The sequence below is a fragment of the Gopherus evgoodei genome, chromosome 15, assembly GCF_007399415.2.
Source record: "Gopherus evgoodei ecotype Sinaloan lineage chromosome 15, rGopEvg1_v1.p, whole genome shotgun sequence".
NCBI lineage: Eukaryota > Metazoa > Chordata > Testudines > Testudinidae > Gopherus > Gopherus evgoodei.
Window position 1 is genome coordinate 27369620 of NC_044336.1, and position 21076 is coordinate 27390695.

Genomic DNA, 21076 nt, shown 5'->3' on the forward strand with positions numbered 1-21076 from the left:
GTGACACTAAGCACTCCTTATTCACACCTTACACACTATTGTTATAACCTTTGTACAAAATACACCTCGTGAGGTATCGTTTGAAAAAAACAACTCACTGACCATGAATATTCTTGCGTGATATACACACCCAGTAGGTAGGCAGAGTTATGGATATATGCTGGAATTATGACTTCAGTGTGTTTAACCACGCATGTCAAGAGGAGTTGGTAGACAAGTCTTCCAACACAGGAATGTGTATTTGATTCTGTGACCAGTCTGAAGGCCCATTTTTAATATATTAAGTAAACAAAGCTATACAGCTAAGAAGTGGGGGAAGAAAGGACATGGAGCTTCCTTCACCACCAGACTCCATGTCACCTTCCTTATAGCTTGAATAAACTTTACTTGTAGAGGTAATCCTGTGAAGTATCCATTTCAAAGGTTTACAGATCTATAAAGATGGGCGGCTGGACCTCCAGCGATACGCAATCGAATCAACTGATTGTATCGGATGCTACTGTCTTATCAAAAAATAGAGAGTGCAGTTTTTCTGCGAGGTAATGACACACTGCTGACTAATATCACTGTGACATATATCCAGTAACAATATATGAGGAAATATGGATACTTAACAACTTTATGCTTTAAAGTCTGTGGCTAAACAAGGAGAAACAGGTTCCCTCCCCGAAAGAGAGAGGGTAGCTATTTACCAGTCTCCTGTGTAAATGAAGCATGGTGGAATCAAAACAATGGAAGCCCCATTTATATACAGGGGGATGGGAGGCCCACAGGAAGGGAAGAGCAGCATGAGGTACCGTCAAATCTCCTGAAACAAAGTCAGCGAACTCTGGAAAATATAAGGAAAGACAGAAGCTATCCGTGGCTTCCATCACTAGACAGACAGACAAGAAGCCAAAGTCTCTGGAAACTGCATATAGGAGAGAAACCATCCTGAACAAAACCTGTTCCTTGCTAGATTAAGTTTTAGATGCATGTTTTATTTTATTTGCTTTTACTTGCTTATAACTCTAACTTTACTTCTTATACTTGGCATCACCTAATCTATGTCTTATTGTTAACACATTTGTTTTATTTTTGCAATAAATCAAGTTGGTGCTATGTTTAAAAAGTCAGGGTGTATTTACCCCAGTTAATAAGCTGTGGGTACTTTTCTGTTTTTAGAGGAACAAAAAAACCATACTGTTTCTCTGAACTGTCCAAGAGAGGGCTGGACACTTCAGGGCACACACTTCTGGGAAATTTGGGCCTGGGAGTGTGTTGAGGTCCCCTTGCTGGTTGTAACCAAGGCTGGTGAAAGCCAGAGACAGAGTTGCTGAAGCAGGGTTGTCTAGCAGCACACAGACACTCAGGGTGTGGCCTGAATGCTTGTAGGCTGGTTGTAAGTGTCTCAGACTAGGTGCTACAGCAGCAAAGCACTGAAAGGCACCCAGGGTTGCAGGGCAAGTGGTGACAACCCCTCACTGGTCTGGTTTACACCCTGAATCCCATAACAAAGTCTCCAGCTTGACAACCCCCGGGGCTGTGGGAAAAAACTGTATTTTATATTGTATCATTTGAGAAATTTGTTAATATGCACACACGGGAAGAGTTAAGGTTGTGCAGCCAACCTTAACATTAACATATTCTGACTTCTGAGTGCTTAACCAACCAACCTAAAAGCTCTCAAAGAGAAATTTTCCAGGCTCTTTTTTTTAATTTTATGAAAGTATTCAATGCTCTCAAACTATGTGGCTCCACACCACTGGAATAGCCTGCCCTGTGTGCCTCATGAGATGTACACAATGGAGCGCCTCTCCTGTGCATCGGAGGAAGTGTGCAGTTTTTACCCTAGAAGATTCACAGTGAACAAACCTCCCGTGAACCTCTGCACTGCTCATTCACTGCACACCTTACAAGATGACTAAGGAGACAGTCAAAAGCTCCTCCTGCAGAGTCTTTCCCTCATCCACCACTCACGCGTGGTAACTATTTCACAGACTAGGTGCGTTAGCTATGTATGAACAACCACTGCTGCCTCCTGTAGCTATGGGCACTACAAGTTTTGTGCTATTGCTAAAGTTTACTGGCTACTTGAAGATGCAACCTTCAAATGCTCAGAACTTCGTCAAATCAAAACCTGAACACTCCAAGGCATTTCTCCTCAGCGAGCAGTCACAGTCCAAAACACATCCTTCTACCGCCAGCCATTTTGGTCCTTGAGCTGTTCGAGCCCCTTGCAAAAATATTTTTCAGAAAGAATGAGGAACTGATTCTTTCCCTCCCTACCTGCCTCCTTGTATTAAGAGAAAAGAACTGATTTTGCTCAGTGCCCTTCCCCCACACCCAATCATCTCTAGTCAGATACTAAGCCCAGAAAACTTCATCCTGAATGATGAAAATGAATCCCTGAAAACAGGGGGTTAGAATGGAAACCATTATAGAACTCTCACTATCACAAATACTACCACTCTTTCTATCATGTCGGAAAAAGGATGGAACCATGGGACTGATGAAATAACCAGGTACAAATTCTGTTTATGAACACAGTTCTTTTGTGGTTCTCAGAATACCCCAATTTTTAGGGAATAACACCCAACAAATTATTTGGGCCTAATGGATGCAGAAAGAGGCTCTGTGGTATTCACATGATTGACTCTCACCTCATTTCCCCTTATATCAAATTAGTATTCACAGAGCTTCACATGCTCCTTTTTCTAAAAAAAAAAAAAAGAAAAAGAAAAATAATTTTGTTTCATGCATGTGAAGTACTCAAGCTCAAATAATCACTCCCCATACACAAGCCAATGCTACTTTTTGACTGGCTGTCTACAGTGATTTATTATATTAATAAGACACCACTCTTGTGAGCAACGATCCTAGAAAATAGACAAATGTTTTTAATAAGCATTGAGAGACAAAACACTACCCATTTTTAAGTGGCACTATCAGCCCCAATTCTCTCTCTCTCTCTCTCTCTTTCCCTTTATAAACTTACTTACCATTTTCTGCACTTAGAAATGAAACGCTGAAACTCATCCTGACCACAGCCAATTTTTGTATAAAGCCCAAAAGCTTGAATTTTAATCTGGCAACTAAACCCCATAGGTCAGAAATATTTCCCAATATATTACTGGCTTTGCTGATGCTGTTGTCAAGAGAAAATTACTTACACTAGCAGTAGAGCTGATGAAGCACTGAACCAATGATTTTATTTCCTCTTAGTGAGTCACATAAAAAAAAAATTTAAGATACTTGAAAACCTGCCTACAGTGTAACTAGTTTCATAAAATACAGACACACAGCCAATTAGCTCACACTGTTACCCTATATTGATATTTAAAAAACAAAACAAATCATGTGCTTCAAGAATGAGCAGTAATGGATGCCTCATTGTTATTGCTTAGGATGGGAGGAATTTCCTACATGTGAAATACAATTTTTTCATCTACTCGAAAAACGTAAATAACCAGTAGATATTTATATAAGTATGCACCCAGCAGTATTCCTCTGATTCCTTTCCTGTTAGAGCACCATCATATTATTGGTTTGTGTGACAGACACGCACTGTAATTCAATGGCAAAAAAACAAAGTAATTAAGAGGTATGGTTGCTTGGTGGCATGCTGTTCCCCTGCAGAACATTGAGTTGAGCAAAACAAACTTCTGAAAAGAAAGAAATGCACAGGTAAGATCTTCCATGCAACCTTAACTCTGCTCTTCTTCAGCAATCCCCCAATACACCTCTTAACACACACACACACGTTACTCTTCTACCCCACAGCTGCTGAAATGTACAAGCTCTGCACCTCCTTTTACAACCTGTTCACTCTCACCCACAGGATTTCATTTAACACAATTAAAAGACAAAAAGGACAAAACAACTGCAAAGGTTGCTCATGACATCTTCCCTCTACCCTCTTTGAGCAATGGATTAATACATACATACTCACAGTGATCCTTGGCAACATAAGTTTCAGGAGCTTCCAGATCCTGATGTGCGTACACATACATACACACACACACCCCTAGCTCCCCAGAAAGAATACCACACATTACAATTTACGAAACATTTCACAACCTTTTACAAATCCCTCACACTTACCCTCAGGATACCATCTCAACTACACTTTCACTTAATCAGCTTTAACATGTTAGAATGCTCTAATATGCCACCTCACTGCTGATAATATCCTTGGTAATAAAAGTCCTGTGCCCTGCTACTGACACAACCTACACAGAAATGACGCATACTGAAGGTACACATGCACCTCTTCCCTTTGCTCTCACACACGAGGATGCAAAACATAGACCCCCTCATATCACAATCACAGCTCTGTTACACACCGCAAAATAATCCACAGAGCTCACACATACAGTTACCAAGCAGAGCTAACTATTGCCTCTGCCATTCAGTGCAGCTACACCTGACACTGACCATGCTTGCGTTACCTGGAGTGCATGCAGGTAATAAATGCTTAAATTGCTCTCCTATCCCAGCTTGCTACTGACAATTCCCTTTCTACTAAACCCTGGCGCTCTGCTCTTTATATAATATACACAATTCTGCACACTGCATTGTGCAGGTACACATGTCGCTCCCTTCCCTTGCTCACACACATTGGAGGGTGCAAAACATAGATCCTCTCATATCACAGTCACAGCTCTGTCACATATCTCAAAGTAACCCACATGTCCTATCACAACTAACCCTTTACCATGCAGGCCCAGCTTCTGTCTCCACCAGTTAGTGTGGGACACCTAACACCCTGACTGCATTAGAGTGTCTACAAATAATTCCCAGGGGCTTCGCCCAGCTCCAGGGAAGAGAGGGAATGAGGAATTGCCAAACTCCCCCCGACACCTTGTCCTTTAATTGCATTAGATGGAATCCTGTGAGTGAGAGTGAATGGGCTGTAAAAGGAGATGCAGAGCTCGTACATTTCAGCCACAGTGGGACTGGCAAAGCAAAGGTATATGTGTTAACAAGAACGCAGGAGCACTGCGGAAAGAGAGCAGAGTTAAGGTGCAACCTTACCTGTGCATTTCCTAGTTTTCAGAAGTCTGAGTTCTGCTCAAACTTGTCTGCAAGGGGACTACGTACCAGCAAGGGGACTATCTACCAGCAAGCAATCATAGATCTGTACTAACAGATATGTTTGCTACTGAATTTCCCATTTTTTTGAACAGGAAACATATGCTGTTGGGAGGAGTTGGTATTCATTTAGACAGCTATGCATATTATGTCCTGGAATTTGCATACTGAGCCAGCCAGCCAGCACTACTCCCCTACACTCCCATTACCTGGGCCCCACCTGTCCTGCTTTGGCCTACCTCCCCACCCATGCTCTGGACCTGCTCACTGCATTCCCCCATCCATCCTGGCTCCCTTCTCACTACTGTATCCAGGAGCCCTCGACCAGAAGCAGGGAACGCATCTCCCTGAAATCTTCACTCCCTGGCATACAAACATTTCTACTGCCATTACTTCTTCCCTCTTACAAACCGATTCACATCTGGTGCCTAGAGCAAAGGACAATTATGTTACAGTGGAATGGTGTTCCTGGTTATGTTCCACAATGGCTGGAGGCTGGAGTTTGTGTCAGGCTGGTGAGAGAAATCACAGACAAGGTTTCTGCTCCAAAATACTGACAGCTTAATGCTTGAAAGATCCTCTGAGACCTAACCAATAGATAGGGCTCAACCAAATTCACAGTCCATTTTGGTCAATTTCATGGTTATAGGATTAAAAAAATCGTAAATGTCATGATTTCAGCTATTTCAACCTGAAATTTCACAGTGTTGTAATTGTAGGAGTCCGGACCCAAAGAGGAGTTGTGGGGGAGGGGGTCCGCAAGGTTATTGTAAGGAGGAGTTGTGGTACTGCTACCCTTATTTCTGCGCTGCTGCTGGCAGCGGTGCTGCCTCTGAACTGGGCTGGGCAGCTGGAGAGTGGTGGCTGCTGGCCAGAAGCCCAGCTCTGAAGGCAGAGCCACTGCCAGCAGCAGCGGTGCAGAAGTAAGGATGGCATGGTATAGTATTGCCACCCTTACTTCTGCGCTGCAGCCTGTGGAGCTGGGCCCTCAGTCAGAAGCCACCACTCTCTGGCCACCCAGCTCTGAAGGCAACAGCGTAGAAATAAGGGTGGCAATACTGTGACACCCAACTAAAATAACCTTGCAACCCCACTGCAACTCTTTTGGGTCAGGACCCCCAATCTGAGAAACACTGGTCTCCCCCATGAGTATATATAGGGTACGGTATAGGGTAAAAGCACACAAAAGACCAGATTTCATGGTCCGTGACATTTTTCCTCGCTGTGAATTCTGTAGGGCCCTACCAACAGATGTAGAGGTGTCAGAGCTCAAAATGTTTCTATGCCATCCCGCACACATTTTCTGGTCAGCCATGAACACTCCCCTCTCCCAATTAATGTTCTTTCGACACATATTAATAGCTTTCATATTGTCGCTGTGGCAATTATTCAGATGCTCGGTCAAATAAGAGAAAACTATAACAGCCTCTGGACACAAGTCTCTGATATTGTCCAAATCTGCTCTCATACATTGTCTGAGGTGTACAGCAGGGATAAGGGGCAGATCATTTCCACGCAAGTGAATTACCACAGGGTCTGGTAAATCACAACCTCTTCAAAGTTAGTACTTAGATGCCACAGATTGGGCAAAACATGATGCCAACACAGGCTACCTCTTTGTGCCTGAATCAGTCTGTATTCAGCACTTCCCATGTCCTTCCTCTCCCACAAACATCTGCAACCTTGTGTTCCAGGAATTCCCCAGAATCCACGCATTGGCAGTCCTGGCAGCACACATTTCTTTCCCCATGTACTGTCAGATCCAAACCCCCGCATGACGTGTCTTTGGAAACACAATGTTAATCTGCCCTGAGAACAGCATTAGCCATTTCCCCTCCATACTCAAGGACTAAGTAAATACTGATTTTCCCAAGCAAACAATTTGAGGCTTGCCAACCACCTTTCTAATTTATCGCCCCTTCTGCAGCCACAACTCCTCACCCTGTCCCCACACCCTCACCTACCCACACACAAAGTCCTGTCTGTCTGTCTCCTGCCCGTGTATCTCAAAGGAGATTCATCATCACAATATATTCCACTGCCACCCTCTTTCCTTGCTGTAATTGTAATTTCTTTTAAGTAACCAAGGCAGTGGGAGTTTTTCCTGGGAACTATTTCAGATCCTTAGTTGCTGTCAATCCCCCTTTTCTGAGATAAAGGAGATTTTACAAGATGCCTCTGAGTAGGTCACAGCTCTCAAGCTGCACTCAAGTAAGCAGGGTCAAATCTAACTCGGAGTGGAGGACATGCTCTGCTGACACTGGGATTAAATCTTCATTTAAGGCAGCATTCTCAACTATTTCCTCCGCTTGTTTTAGCATCAGCACAGCCAGAAATCTAAATGCAAAGGTGGGAGAAAGTCCTGTCTTTGCCCTTGCTGTTGGAATACAGGGGCTTCATTACACAGCAAAAGAAGAGTGACATTTATTATAACAAACAAGTTGTTTCATTGTTCTTGTTCTCTGGGCTGGCAGGGAAGAATGATTAATCTCCAGCATTTTCCCAGGAAAGTTAACCTGAATACACCCCAGTGCTGCCTGGCTCAGAGCAAGATCATTTGTTGTCACAAGCCCACACAAAACAAAACTTGCTTTTAAAGAGGGACTTTCATCCTGCATGTTTGTGAGGATCAGTTAACATTTGCAAGGTACACCTAGTGCTAGGGAAGTGTTAACTCCAGCGTAACGACGTCACTCCTCTGCTTACGACATGTATCTGTTATGGAAATGATCGCAATGTGACAATTCAGCATTATAACTTTGCTATAGAATTAAGCAAGAAGGCGGCGATGAGTGGGGAGGGAGAAACCCCCCTTCTGAACACAAATATCTCAGGTAACTAGTAAGGAAAGTTATGGGAAAAACACACAAAATACTTCATATGACATGGACTCTGCTGCTTTGAAACAAGCCCTCATAATCTAGGAGACATTGTTGTCAAGCTCCTTTGGCTGAAAGCCCCACGACCAGGGGCTGGGCGTGGGGCTGGGCCCTCCCTCCCCTGCTTTAGAATCTGTCCTCACTGTTGGGGCATCAGTGCTGCAGAATTTAGTCCATGGCCGAGTTACTTGGTTTAGTGGGAGACTGAATTTTTGTTTGTTACTCTGAGTTGTGTATGTAACTTGTGCTTCTCGTGCTGGATGTAATTGGAGCACCTAACTGCCACTGTGCGATGCGTAACAATTAAGTCACAGCATCAGCATGTCAGTTATTGATGGATAATACAATGCTTTGGAAGCTGCAGCCATGCTTAATCTTCACAGTAAGGCAATGCTGCTCAGCTGACTGGACCAGTGGCACCAACAAGCAGACCCTCCCAACATACCGGCACTCCTACTCACATGGGCTTGGCATAGCTTTTACTTCATACTGTGGGGCCCTTTCTCTGGTAACATTCCACTAAATCCTTCCGTCTTCTGATCGTCTCTCTGTTCCTCTGCCCACATTTTACAGGCAAGGTGGTTATGTGGATCAAAAAAGAAGCAGGGAGGGTGGTCTGAGAGCAATGCTCTCATTCCATAGGATGAACAGAAAAGGAATGACAAGGGAAGGGAGAGCACATTGCACCCACATTTCCAGGGGGTCAGCATCCCAGGGCTATAATTCAAGAAACACGAATGGAAGGAGAATATTACCTTCATGACTGGTTGAGCAAAATATTTTGCGCTCCAGTCACAAAATCCTGTCTGCATGGTGGCCGAAATGAAGATTTTGTGTCCAACAGCATCATCTGCATCATCAGTGGTCTGCCCAGAAAGAGAACACAGAAGTAAACATTTTCTGTTAATGATGCTGTGCACCCCGCATTCAAAGTGCTGGCTCTCTTCCCAGAGCCCACACACAACTAATATCACAGGCCGATTTCAACCGTGTAGAGAAATTGAGCAGATAGATGCTGAAAGGCGCTGCCGAGATACGAGATTGTGCACACCACAGTTTGGAAGAACAGCTCGTCTGTTAGCTCCTCAGGGAGAGCACTGAGACACTACACAGGACATAGCATGGGCTCCAGTAATGATTAGGGCCTCTGGGCACGGCTATTTTGTAAGTATGAAGTAATAGCACTGGCTCCTTTCCATGGCCTGTCTGGAGTCTAACATAGGGCACAATTGGGGATAGGGAAAATGATTCAAGAAAAAACTATTGGCCCAAATCTCAGAACAGGGGCCAGCATACATACAGGCATACAAAGGGTGAAAAGGCATATAGAAGAAGGAGGGAAAGGCCCCTCTCAAACCTCATCCAGCTCATTAAAGATGTGCCTGTCTTTGGGACTGGATGGCTGAGGTGGCTTCGTAATGGGATACAGCGAGTCTCAGCTCTAATCTGCTGACTTGAATCTGGTCCCTCCTGCCTGGTAGTGTGTCAAAGGCATTACCATTGGACTGCTGTGCAGTGGCTTATGGGAAGTGAATTGTTGGGGGCCACTCCAATTCCTAGTAGCCAGCTGTCCACACCACAGAGAGCATCATTACAGTTGGCAGTCTTGGCAGAGAGGCCAAGGACTGAACAAACCATGGAGGCTGAATTCCCCTTTCCTTCCTGACGTGGTTGGTCCTGCTAGGGCATGGAAGCTGTAATGCTGCTGACTGGGTTGCATTCAGTGCAGAGAGGAATTCAGTCTCCAGGTCTGACCATGTGACACTTTCTACACACACCAGTGAGTGGGGCTCTTCTCCTTCCCCAATGAAGCTGCTTCCCCCATTTTTCTCACATGTGGTACAGTTTGGCAGCCTCTGTGAAAGAGCCTCCAAGGGCTAGAGATCCAAGTTTAGAGTAAAATGAATTGGCTTTGTGAAATGATGTGTGAAAACATGCCCAGCACCTGCCTGGCTCTAGCCAGTCCTGGCAGTATGTAAATCCCTCACTGACCCCAGCTCTTACTCATTGGGCTTCGTTCTGCAGTCAGACACTAAAACACTCCTGCAACCTCTCCCAGAGGTGGCAGCTCTGGTCAAATGGACCTGGGATGGGGCAGGAGTTCCACTGGGTTCCCATGGGCTGCATTCCCTGCTCCTGCCACTGATGCAGAACAAGTCACCACCTGTGTGTGTCGGGTTCTCCGTTAGTGAAGTAGGGATAATTACACCTGCTCGCATTGAAAAGTGCTAAATAAGGACCAAGTATTGTTCGAGCATCAACCCAATGAACCCTTTTGGCACTGAACAATGAAAACACTAGATGCTTCTGACCTGTGTGCTTCTCCACTGCAGACAGTATGGACTGTTGTTCTTTCTATCTGGATGGACTTGATGTAGAACACATGCATATTCTTACAGGAGTAGAGGGATTATAAAGATGAGTGCACCATGACCTACAACTGTGTGACAAGGGCTGCTCCTGTGGGGCCCGTCAACACTAAAGGTGCTTGTTGAAAGGATCTGATATTCTCTCCTGCAGTAAAGGAGAGCGACTGACTCCTGGCCTCTGAGAATTTCTCTGAAACTTTGTTCATTAAGGTGAGGTAGCAGCCTCAATTTATGTAAAGTAACTGAATGTTTACAGGACAATAAATAACCTTTTCCAGTTAAACACTTCTCTGAAGCAGCAGCTAGTAATGTCACAACAAGAGCCACAAAGTGACATTTATCCTGGAGACGAAGAACAATAATCAATTTCATTTTTTACTTTATTGATGTTGGCAGGATTAGAGGAAACTAAACTGGAGTCAGTGGCAGCTGCAAAAAGCAAAGGAGGATATTTAGAAAGTAGGAGAGCAAAGAACAGGACATGCGACAAAAAGTACACAAGATAGAGGGGTCATGGCTAGTAGAAAGATCCATTTTACCTGATCTGGCCCTTTGTCAAACATTTTCCTCGTCCTGGGGAACTGGTGGGAGTGGGGGGTGTACTGGACCCCAAGACTGCCTACATTTGAAGGTCTTACAGATGGGAGGTCCCGGCTGACTGGTGGTTTTGTCACGTCGTTTGTCAGGCTGGAGATGCTTGTGCTGGTAGTTGGAGGGGACCCTCTAGTATTGGGAAAGAACACAAGGATGAACACAGGACTCACCCTCACTTTCTGACCAAGCTGATGAACATCCACTGAAATTCAGACTTTTCCGGGGTAGAATACAACCAAATAATGGCTTCCACCCCTGAGAAAGGACCAGTTTCCTACAAAGTAAGGAAGGTGGAAAATCCATCTATCGGGAGAAGACTAAAGTTAGAGTATAAACCTGGGTGCTGGAGAAGGGCATGCCCTCAAAATCATTAACTGTGCCACCTCTGCATCCTTCCTTGCAATTTTTTTTAATTTTAAAAAGGTACAGGTTTGTTCTTTTGTTTTTTAGGCTTTATACTTCATGCCATCTCCCTCCAAAATAAAATGAGTCTTGGCTGCTGTGCCAAACCTAAATTCAGGTCTAGAGATTTAAACAGCTATGCTCACCGGGGAACACTGAGGTTGCCATGATCACAATGATTCATATGAACATAGGTATGGCGTCTTACCCAAGACATGTTAACAGTGATTCTAGCTCATCAAGGAGTTCAGGGATCATGTCAGCTCATGACAACGCTGCAGAGTATAAGGCAGAGATAACCTGATGTTCTCCCTGTTCCATGGCGCTAACAAACACATGGCTACAGAATCTTTACGTGTTTGTGTCCTCTTTCCGCTCTGAGGTTTTCTGGCATGACGTTTGCAAGGGTGCGAAGTCCAAATGGTCAGTTGTTGTTTTCCACTGGGAGAGAGGCTGGAGTTGGGAATAACCACAACAGAAGCTCATTTCGAAAGCCCACTTGCCTATGTCATTCTTGCCCTGGATCACTTTAGACACAGCCTCTGCTGTTGATCCTCACCATTTCAAAGTGGAGAGCAGACAGATCAGTTCTATAGGGAAATGTAGGTCCCATCTACCTCAGATTACACCAATGAGGGATGAGAGTATGAGTATTTGTCCTGCTCTCTCACTTACCTGCAGTCAGCGTGCCAGGCTGTTCCTCATCCTGATGAGGATGCCAGAGGAAAATCCCCAGCTTCTTACAGGGATTCCTTCTTTACCAATGTTTAGAGGAAGAGCAGACAGACAGCTGCTGAGAGTTCTGCAAGTTTCCCATCTGTGTCTCAGTTAACTGGGCTGGCTGAATGGCTTGTGGTGGGGAACGAGTGCCCAAATCCACTCAGCTGTAACTAGCAAGGTAACAACATTTAGGAGGCTACTTACCCCACTTGGTGGATGTGCATGCCCTTGTTGGTAGGGCTGGCTGGGGCAGACTGCGTGAGGGAGGAGCTGTCGAGGATGCGCTGGGGGCGGGCATTTACTGTTGCCTAGGAAACATCAAAATATTCCACAACTCAGAGGGTGCAAACATCAACAGCAGTTATTTATTCTCTAATAAAATCTCATGTCTCCGGTTAAATATGGTTAAACTTTTAACAAAGTGGAGTTTGAAAACATATATTAATGGCTCCTGAACAGTTCCCATCCAATCACTATTAGATTATTAAATCACTTGGTCAGTCAGGAAACATGTATCCGAAAAGGTCCTTCTGATACTTACTGGGAAAGGCTTTTAAATGACATGTAATCCCTTCTCATAATTAAATTACCATCGAAGATCTGCACTAGCATTTGTAAAAAGCTGCCAATGGGAAAGTAGCAAACTCAGGGGTTACCCTGCAGCAAGAAGATTTCTCTCTCTCTCATCTCAGGAAAGACGTGCTGGATTTCCTATCATACTCAAAATTTACCCTCCTTCAAGCAAAAGTTCCAATCCAGATTTCACATTCCTGTAAGAGCTTTCACTGTAAGTACAGCTGCTACCCAAAGATTCCTCCTATATTCTTTCCTCGCCCACTTCCAGGTCCTGTTCAATATTATTATGCTTCTACACCTTGAGCAGTAAGGGGACCAAAAAAGGCCACCATGGCTAAACAGAGTAAAAGAACTGGCTACAAGCAAAAATACTGGAAGTCAAATCTTCTTCAAGAAAACAGAAAGAGGCATAAACTCTGGCAAATCAAGGGTAAAAGTATAATTAGACAGTCTGAGAAAGAATTTGAGGAGCAACTAGCAAAAGACTCAAATTAACAGCAAAAATATTTAAAGTACATCAGAAGCAGGAAGGCTTCTAAACAATCAGTGGGGTTCCTGGACAATCAAGATGCTAAAGGTGCACTCAAGGAAGACAACGCAATGGCGGAGAAGCTGTATGAATTGTTTCCATCTGTCTTCATTGCAGAGGATGTGAAGGAGATTCCCACACCGGAGCCATTCATTTTAGGTGACAAATCTGAGGAACAGTCTCAGATTGAGAAGTCAATAGAGGTAGTTTTGGAACAAACTGATAAATTAAACTATAAAAAGTCACCAGGACTCGATGGTATTCACCCAAGAGTTCGGAAGGAACTCATATATGAAACTGCAGACCTATTAACTGGGGTATGTAACTTGTCATTTAAATCAGCTTCTGTAACAGATGATTTGAGGATAGTTAATGTGATGCCAATTTTTTAAAAAAGCTCCAGAGGTGATCCCGGCAATTACTGGCCAATAAGCTAATTTCAGTACCAGGCAAATTGGTTAAAACTCAGGAAAGAACAGAATTATCAGACACAGAGATGAACACAATTTGTTGTGGAAAGTCAACATGGCTTTTGTGCAGGGAAATCATGCCACACCAATCTATCGGAATTCTTTGACAGGGTCAAACATGTGGACAAGGGTGATCCAGTGGATACAGTGTACTTGGACTTTCAGAAAACCTTTGACAAGGTCCCTCACAAAAGGCTCTTAAGCAAACTAAGCAGTCATGGGAAAAGAGGGAAGGTCCTCTCGGATCAGTAACTGGTTAAAAGACAGGAAACAAAGGATAGGAATAAATAGTCAATTTTCAGAATGGAGAAAGATAAACAGCGTTCTTCCCCAGGGATCTGTATTGGGACCAATGCTGTTGAACAAATCTGTAAATGATCTGGTAAAAAGGTGCAAACAGTGAGGGGCAAAGTTTGCAGAAGATACAAATTACTCCAGATAGTTAAGTCCAAAGCTGACTGCAAACAGTTACAAAGGGATTTCACTAAACTGGGTGACTGGGCAGAAAAAAAGGCAGATGAAATTCAACGTTGATAAGTGCAAAGTAACGCACATTGGAAAACATAATCCCAGTTATGCATACAAAATGATGAGGTCTAAACTAGCTGTTAAAACTCAAGGAAGAAATCTTGGGGTCATTGCGGATAGCTCTCTGAAAATATCTGTTCAGTGTGCAGTGGCAATCAAAAAAGCAAACAGAACATTAGGAACCATTAGGAAAGAGAGATAGTAAGACCATAAAAATGCCCTTTATAAATCCCTGGCACCTTGAATACTGCATGCAGTTCTGGTTACCCATAAAAAAAAAAGGATACATCAGAAATGGAAAAGGTACAGAGAAAAGCAACGAAAATGATTACAGGTATGAACAATTTCCATATAAGGAGCTATTAAAAAGACTGAGATTATTCAGCTTGGAAAAGGGAAGACTAAGAGGAGATATAATAGAGGTCTATAAAATCAGCATTGCTGTGGCAAAAGTGAATAAAAAAGTGTTATTTACCCCTTCACATAACACAAGAACCAGGGGTCATCCTGGATAGGTCCATCAGTGGCTACAAGCCTGGATGGGCAGGGATGGTGTCCCTGGCCTCTGTTTGCCAGAAGCTGGGAATGGGCGACAGGGGATGGATCACTTGATGATCACCTGTTCTGTTCATTCCCTCTGGGGCACCTGGCACTGGCCACTGTTGGAAGACAGAACACTGGGCTAGATGGACCTTTGGTCTGATCGTTCTTATGTTCACCCAAAGAAATTAATAGGCAGCAGACTAAAAACAAATATAAAGAAGTACTTCTTTACACAACACCCAGTCAACCTGTGAAACTTGTTGCCAGAGGATGTGGCGAAGGCCAAAACTATAACTGGATTAAAAAAATTAGATAAGTTCATGGAGGACAGGTCCACCAACGGCTATTGCCCAAGATGGTCAGGGAGGCAACCCTGTGCTCTGAGTATCCCTAAACCTCTGACTGCCACATGCTAGGACTTGACGACAAGGGGGATCACGTGACAATTGCCCTGCTCTGTTAAATGCCTTTGAAGCATGTGGCATTGGTCACTCCCGGAAGACAGGATACTGGGCTAGATGGACCATTGGTCTGACTCAGTGTGGCCGTTCTTATGTTCTCATGTACAAAATTTCACCAGAGGATCTCAAAGCACCTTACAAACATGTAGCCTTACAACACTGCTGTGAGGAAGGTAAGGGATATATACAGGTCACTTCATCCACCACTGAAGTGTAGCCACCCCTGGACCAAAAAGGGTCACTGGTTAACAGTGTTCAAAAAACAGTTCAGAACGGGACAGTTCTGCAAGAGAAATGACTTTCTATCCAGCTAAGGAAGGCTGGCTGTAGCTTCGAGTGCCAGCCAGAAATGGACAATGAGGAAATCAATAGCAGCTGTCTCCCCTTCCCTAGCCTGAGCATGCTGCCAGCCCAGGACAATCACTCCCCGTCTAAAAAAAGGAAAAATCTTCAGTTTGCTTAAAACCCCAAAACTCAGACCCCTCCTGCTCCTCCTTTTTAACACACCTGGCTCTTGCATGCTAGAAGTGCTTTTAAGGGACAGAAGAGCCACTACGCCATCAAAAACCTGCTGGAACTAAGTGCAGCAGTTCATGCTATCCCCGAAAAGTCACAAGGCCAAACTGACTTTTATCGCCTCTTGAAATACCTGGAGATTCTGCACTGTACAGTGGGGCAAAAGAACCAGTCCTGGATAACAGAACCTACCAACTGCAGGGGTTTTTATCCAGTAGAAAGTATGCTAACCATGCAAAGATCAGGGAAGTCACAGAAATATAGGCAGGTGAACAGAAAGAGCTGTGTGCATGGTTTGCTGTGACCCACGCAGTCAGTGAGCATAAAAGGCAGATCTCGCAACCAGTGGGAGCAACACTATCTGCCTTTGCACTTTACACACACAATTCACTGTGGACCCAAAACTGAGGCTCTCGTGCTTGAGACACATACTGCCTCTGTCCTGCCACTCTTCTTTGAGGGAGCCAGAGGATCTTTAGGTAGTCTCAGCTTTCTTCTTTCCTCCCTTCCCCTGAGATGACCTAGCAGAAAATTCACAATGTCAATTGCTTTTAGGAGAATCAATCCCTCTTGAGTGTCACAGATCTGGCTCCAAAGGTTTCATGAGTGGTCACGATTCCGATACAATACAGTACAGCCACATGCTAGCCAAACACATGAGCAGCTGCTGCCAAGAAAGCAGGCACTATGGGCTCTTAGTAACCAGGCCTGGTACTGAGCTAGCCTACCGACATGGTCTGAAACAGCTGCTTTCCCATGCTACCTCCCTTCTCCATTAGACACAGATGCTCTAACATCACTGCCTTCTCTGCAGTGCAAATAAAACCTTCTGGCACTTAGGCCATTATCTGGGGCAGGGAGAAGGTCACATGATGAGAGTGGAGGGAGAGTAGAAGATAACTAACTATATATAGTCCATAATTAACTAATTTAGTGACAAAAGGTCCATGGTTTGAAGAATTTTGCAGGAAGGTTTCCCTCATCACAAGTGGCTCAGGTCAGCTTGGCTGTCAAGAGAAGCTGAAGTCAGACCAAGCCGTACACAGCAGGGATATGCAGTGAAATGAGTTACACAAAGGACCCTCCCTTTTCTTAAAGGGGAACAGAAATCCCTCTATGCTAAAATAGAGATCAAGTCCTCCAATTTCAGACCCATGGTTTAGTGATACAAAAATACAGCTTGAAATAACCAACTTGAGGCAACTGCTCTCCTACCCCCTCTTTTGGAGGTTTGTTCTTGTAGTATTCACATCACATCCTTTTTTTTTGGGGGGGGGAAGTGGGGAGGGATGGTAACATTGAATAACAATATCAGCTAAAGAGGGAAAACTGCTTGTTTATGCATGGAAGTGCCTGACAAGGAGGGCATGTTACACAGGAGTAACTATCAAGGTGAGTGAGCCTCCGGCCTTCCACTGAAAATCGCTGGATGAAGCAACCTGGGAAGGAGTTTCATTAATTAATCATGATCAGAGTCTTCAAGGGCCAGCATCAGTCACTGGGCTCTCATTCTTTCAACTCAACAGACACACCAGAAAACAAGTTTGGGGTTTTCTGAGGTGGAGTTTGGAAGGAAAGTTCTTTAATTCCAATTTATTTTTTAAATTCAATTGCTAGGCTAAAACCAACCCAACATGAGTACTAGCAATGCTTAATCAGCCCCAGAAACAACAGTGTGTATTTCAATGCTTTTTAAAAATCAAATTTAGCAAAATTATTCTGATTTAAAATACTGTAATGGCAGTATCCTAGTCTGAGACTTCGAGTGTGGCTTTAACATGCCCGTGACTCTCACATTCACTCAATGGACTATGCCTCCCTACATCTCCAGAATACTGTACAGTATTCTGTTCTCTGCAGATTCATATCCCATGCCCATCGCAGTGCTAGGTACGTGCCTTCCAACAGTGAAATGAGTGTCTAGCATCTGTCCTGTACAGTCCAGCTCAAGAGAAACAATGGACCTGTGGCAATCCAGTATTCAAAAGGAGCCCATTTTTGCTCATCCAAAGCTCTGATCAGCACATTAAGGCTTCTGACAAATAAGCCTAAACTCCCAGGACTGCTGTGCCTCCATGGAAGAGAAGAGAGAAAGCGTGTGCCTGTGGTGGTGGTGGTCGGGATTCTCCAGACAATCTTCTCTGAGCTGAATGTCAAGACATTTTCAAGGGCACAGTGAGTTCACTAGCTATTATCCAGCTCACCTCTAGCCACTGCTGGGTGTTTAAGAAAATACATTAAAAAACTTAAATGGTACAAACTCAAGATTAAGCTAAAATGAAAATTCAATGGCAAGAACTCCATTTAAATAACTTCAGGGCCTCCAGGATCTGCCTCAGCTCACAAGAGTGGGGACCTGTGAAGTTAAGGCTGTAAATCCTGGCAGGAGCCCTCATGGTGGGATTTATGGGCATAATTAAATGAGTTAGGGCCAGATCTGACCAGGTATTTGCAGCCTTGGCTCTCCATTTAGATGGGTTTTTAATAAGACCCTATATGCTAAGTTCCTTTTTAGGAACCAGAAAAACCATTTTGCACTGAGAGAAGTGGGAGTGGAAGGAGACCCACAGTATCATGAGGCACTAAGAACTAAACTCCCTCGATCCACATGGCTGCCTGAAGCACTGCCATCTGTGCCTGGACAAATTACATACACTGGCACTTCCTCAACCTTATGGCTAAGGGAGGGGAGAGAGAAACTTGGCAAAAGGTCAAGTATCTGCAGGTGAAAAATCCTTGCAAAGACAAATGCTTCAATTATTTAGGGTGTAAAACCATCTGAAACATCACTGCCTCTGAGAAAGCACAAGGGCCATATAGCAGTCGCCTGGGAAGTGGACCATGAGATGTAAGAGGTCTGTGCGCTCAAGCTGCCGAAATCCTCAGTGGACAGCCATTCCATTCCACAATCCTGTGACTCCCCACCTTCCTTCGCCCTCCCTCCTGAGCAGCAGCTCTCCACTTCTCAATCAGCTGTGCACACTGATGCGCAGTGAAACTTGGGCTGCTCTCATGATTGTGAGAAGGTTTTAGCAGTTGCCTTTGGCCCTTACTGCAGCTTCCTATCCTTGGAAGATGCCTGGGATTTGGGGTCCTAGGCATATTGCCAGACAGAAGATAGGAGACCAGTCAGCAAACCAGGACAGCAACCCCCAAAATACAGAATTGATTGTGGCCTCCAGAGAAACAGGAACTTGGACCTAAGCCCTGTGGCACTTGACAGAGCCTTAAAAAATTACCATGAAAATTTACCAGTCCTGGCACAAAATTCATTGCCCACCCTGACACCATAATGTTCAAAATTGCATGGCTCCTGCTGGCTAAGCAGCATTGTACTGTGCTAGTGAAGATATTTAGAGGACACAACCACCTCTTTGGTAATGCTCATGGAGCTCTTTTTATAGCAAGAGAGTAAGTAAGAAAGAAAAATAGGGAAGACAGGAAAAGGAGAACCTAGATTTTCAGTATGCCCACGCCAGTCCTATAATTTTAGAACCAGAGCTTTATTTTGCAAAGAGTCTAATAATTACCATGATGTGGTCCAGAAAGGGGAGTCTGAAAGCTTTAACTTCGCCCCCTTATCACAGCTCTGAATTTGAGATTTGCCAATCTGATGCACAGATTTATCTGGTACCTAAGTCACGAACGGAAGATCTCAGTTCACTACCTAATAGGTGAAGTTATTCAATATCCAAACAATCACAGCACGCAGACTTGAAGTCTGCAGGCTGACCCATGTGTGTATTCAAAACAAGTAACGAAGGATTTAAATTAAGAATTATCCTCTTAAGGGAAAAATGGATTTAAAGCAGGAGGTCTCTAACACTGAATGGTGGATGCTGCTGCTGACATCTCTTACAGCCATGCTAACCCAGGAGCTCAGTCAGAAATCAGTAAAAGACACCATCTTGCTTTCAAATGGCTCATGGTCTTAATGTTGGAGCAACCATGAAGGTGGAATCCCGATGTGGGGGGAGGAGTGTGTCTAAATGGCATTCCAGCAAAATCCAGTGGGGGCTGTTGGTGATTAGAAGTACTGAAGTGGCCAGGTGCTTGGTTTCTGGTGGAAGGTGAGGGTTGCTATTACAGCTCCCTATGCTGGCAATTCAGGAGTACCAGTGCCCACAGTCTCCAGGGATTTCTCATCATCCTCACAGGATGAAATGTGATGAGCATGGTGATTAAGGCCAGTATTGAAGAGGTGAGGAGTAGGAAGGGTGTCTGCATGCAGACTCACATGTACTAGTTCACCTGGGTTGGAGAGCCGTTGTGGCTTCAGTCTGCAGGCCAGTCTCACTTGCATAATCTAGATTAGTTTGCAAAGGGATAATTTACTGAAGTAGCTGTACGACATCACCCAGGGATTGATCTACTTGCTAGGGAAGTAAGCAAAACTCAGTTTTTAAGGCCCCGAGCGAATAATGGAATCTCTGAAAAAATTCCAGCCTCCTCCCCAAATAGTCTTTTTTATTTGGCTCAGAGTTTGTCTGAGTGTTTTAGTTTTGGAATGTTAAAGTTCCTTCTCTACCAGTACTGTCCTGGCTCAGACTGAGCTACGATCACTTCCCATAACCTTCCAACTGGGCATATGCAGATTCAGTCTACCTACACTTTGCCTGAGTATGAAAAACCCCCTCAAAACATAAGAGCTTAGAGATACATGAAGACTGGCAGTCATACCTTGTAGGCAATGCTGTTGAGTACTTTCATGGCCACATCTGAGACATCAGGGTAGGGGTCAGCAGCCAGATGTAGAAGGACTCTCCAAATTTGGGTGTAAACACTATTGAAAGAAACTCCTAGGACAGAAAAACATGGAGAGCACACAAAAATCAGAACTGCAGTCACTCCCAGGCCTCTGATGTGGACTAATTTCCTCCCAAGATATGAGCTGCTCTTGGACTTTACAATAGCAGTTAGAGAAGATCAAGATAAGCACTCAAACACAGTCCAAGAAATAGAAGAAAATTCTCATAGTGTGATCCCTTTGGGCAGTCTGCAAGGGTACAGACACACAGACAGACAGAATATCTGCCCGGAATTAGCATCCAAAATACTTAATTTCTAGTCCCCAGGAGAAAGTCACTTGACCATCTTGTCCTAAGTCTACTCAATGGGTAAGAAGTCTGGAGTCTCTCTGAACAGATGCATTTATTAAAATCCTTTTGCCCTATTAAAGGTTAGCTATGCAGCTGGTACATTCAGGACTTTATACATCCCACAGGTGTATTTAACATCTAAATGCTAATAAGAAGGTATCAGGGTTCTTTATTAACTTCCTAACTGTCAAAGTGGTTAAGCACTGGCATAAATTGCCTAGGGAGGTTGTGGAATGTCCATCATTGGGGATTTTTAAGAGCAGGTTAGACAAACACTTGTCAGGGATGGTCTAGATAATACTTAGTCCTGCCATGAG

At 44.1% G+C, this 21076-nt stretch overlaps 1 protein-coding gene across 2 annotated transcripts in view; it reads right to left on the bottom strand.

Annotated features, from left to right (window-relative positions):
- RPTOR (regulatory associated protein of MTOR complex 1) overlaps nt 1–21076 on the bottom strand; it is a 288180-nt gene that overhangs the window by 45020 nt on the left and 222084 nt on the right. For both annotated transcript variants that reach the window (XM_030533961.1, XM_030533960.1), the window contains exons 21-24: nt 20341–20459; nt 12242–12345; nt 10861–11044; nt 8708–8818 (exon numbers count right to left, since the gene is read on the bottom strand). In XM_030533961.1, coding sequence (XP_030389821.1) covers nt 8708–8818; nt 10861–11044; nt 12242–12345; nt 20341–20459 — 518 coding nt within the window. The remainder of the gene's footprint in view (nt 1–8707; nt 8819–10860; nt 11045–12241; nt 12346–20340; nt 20460–21076) is intronic.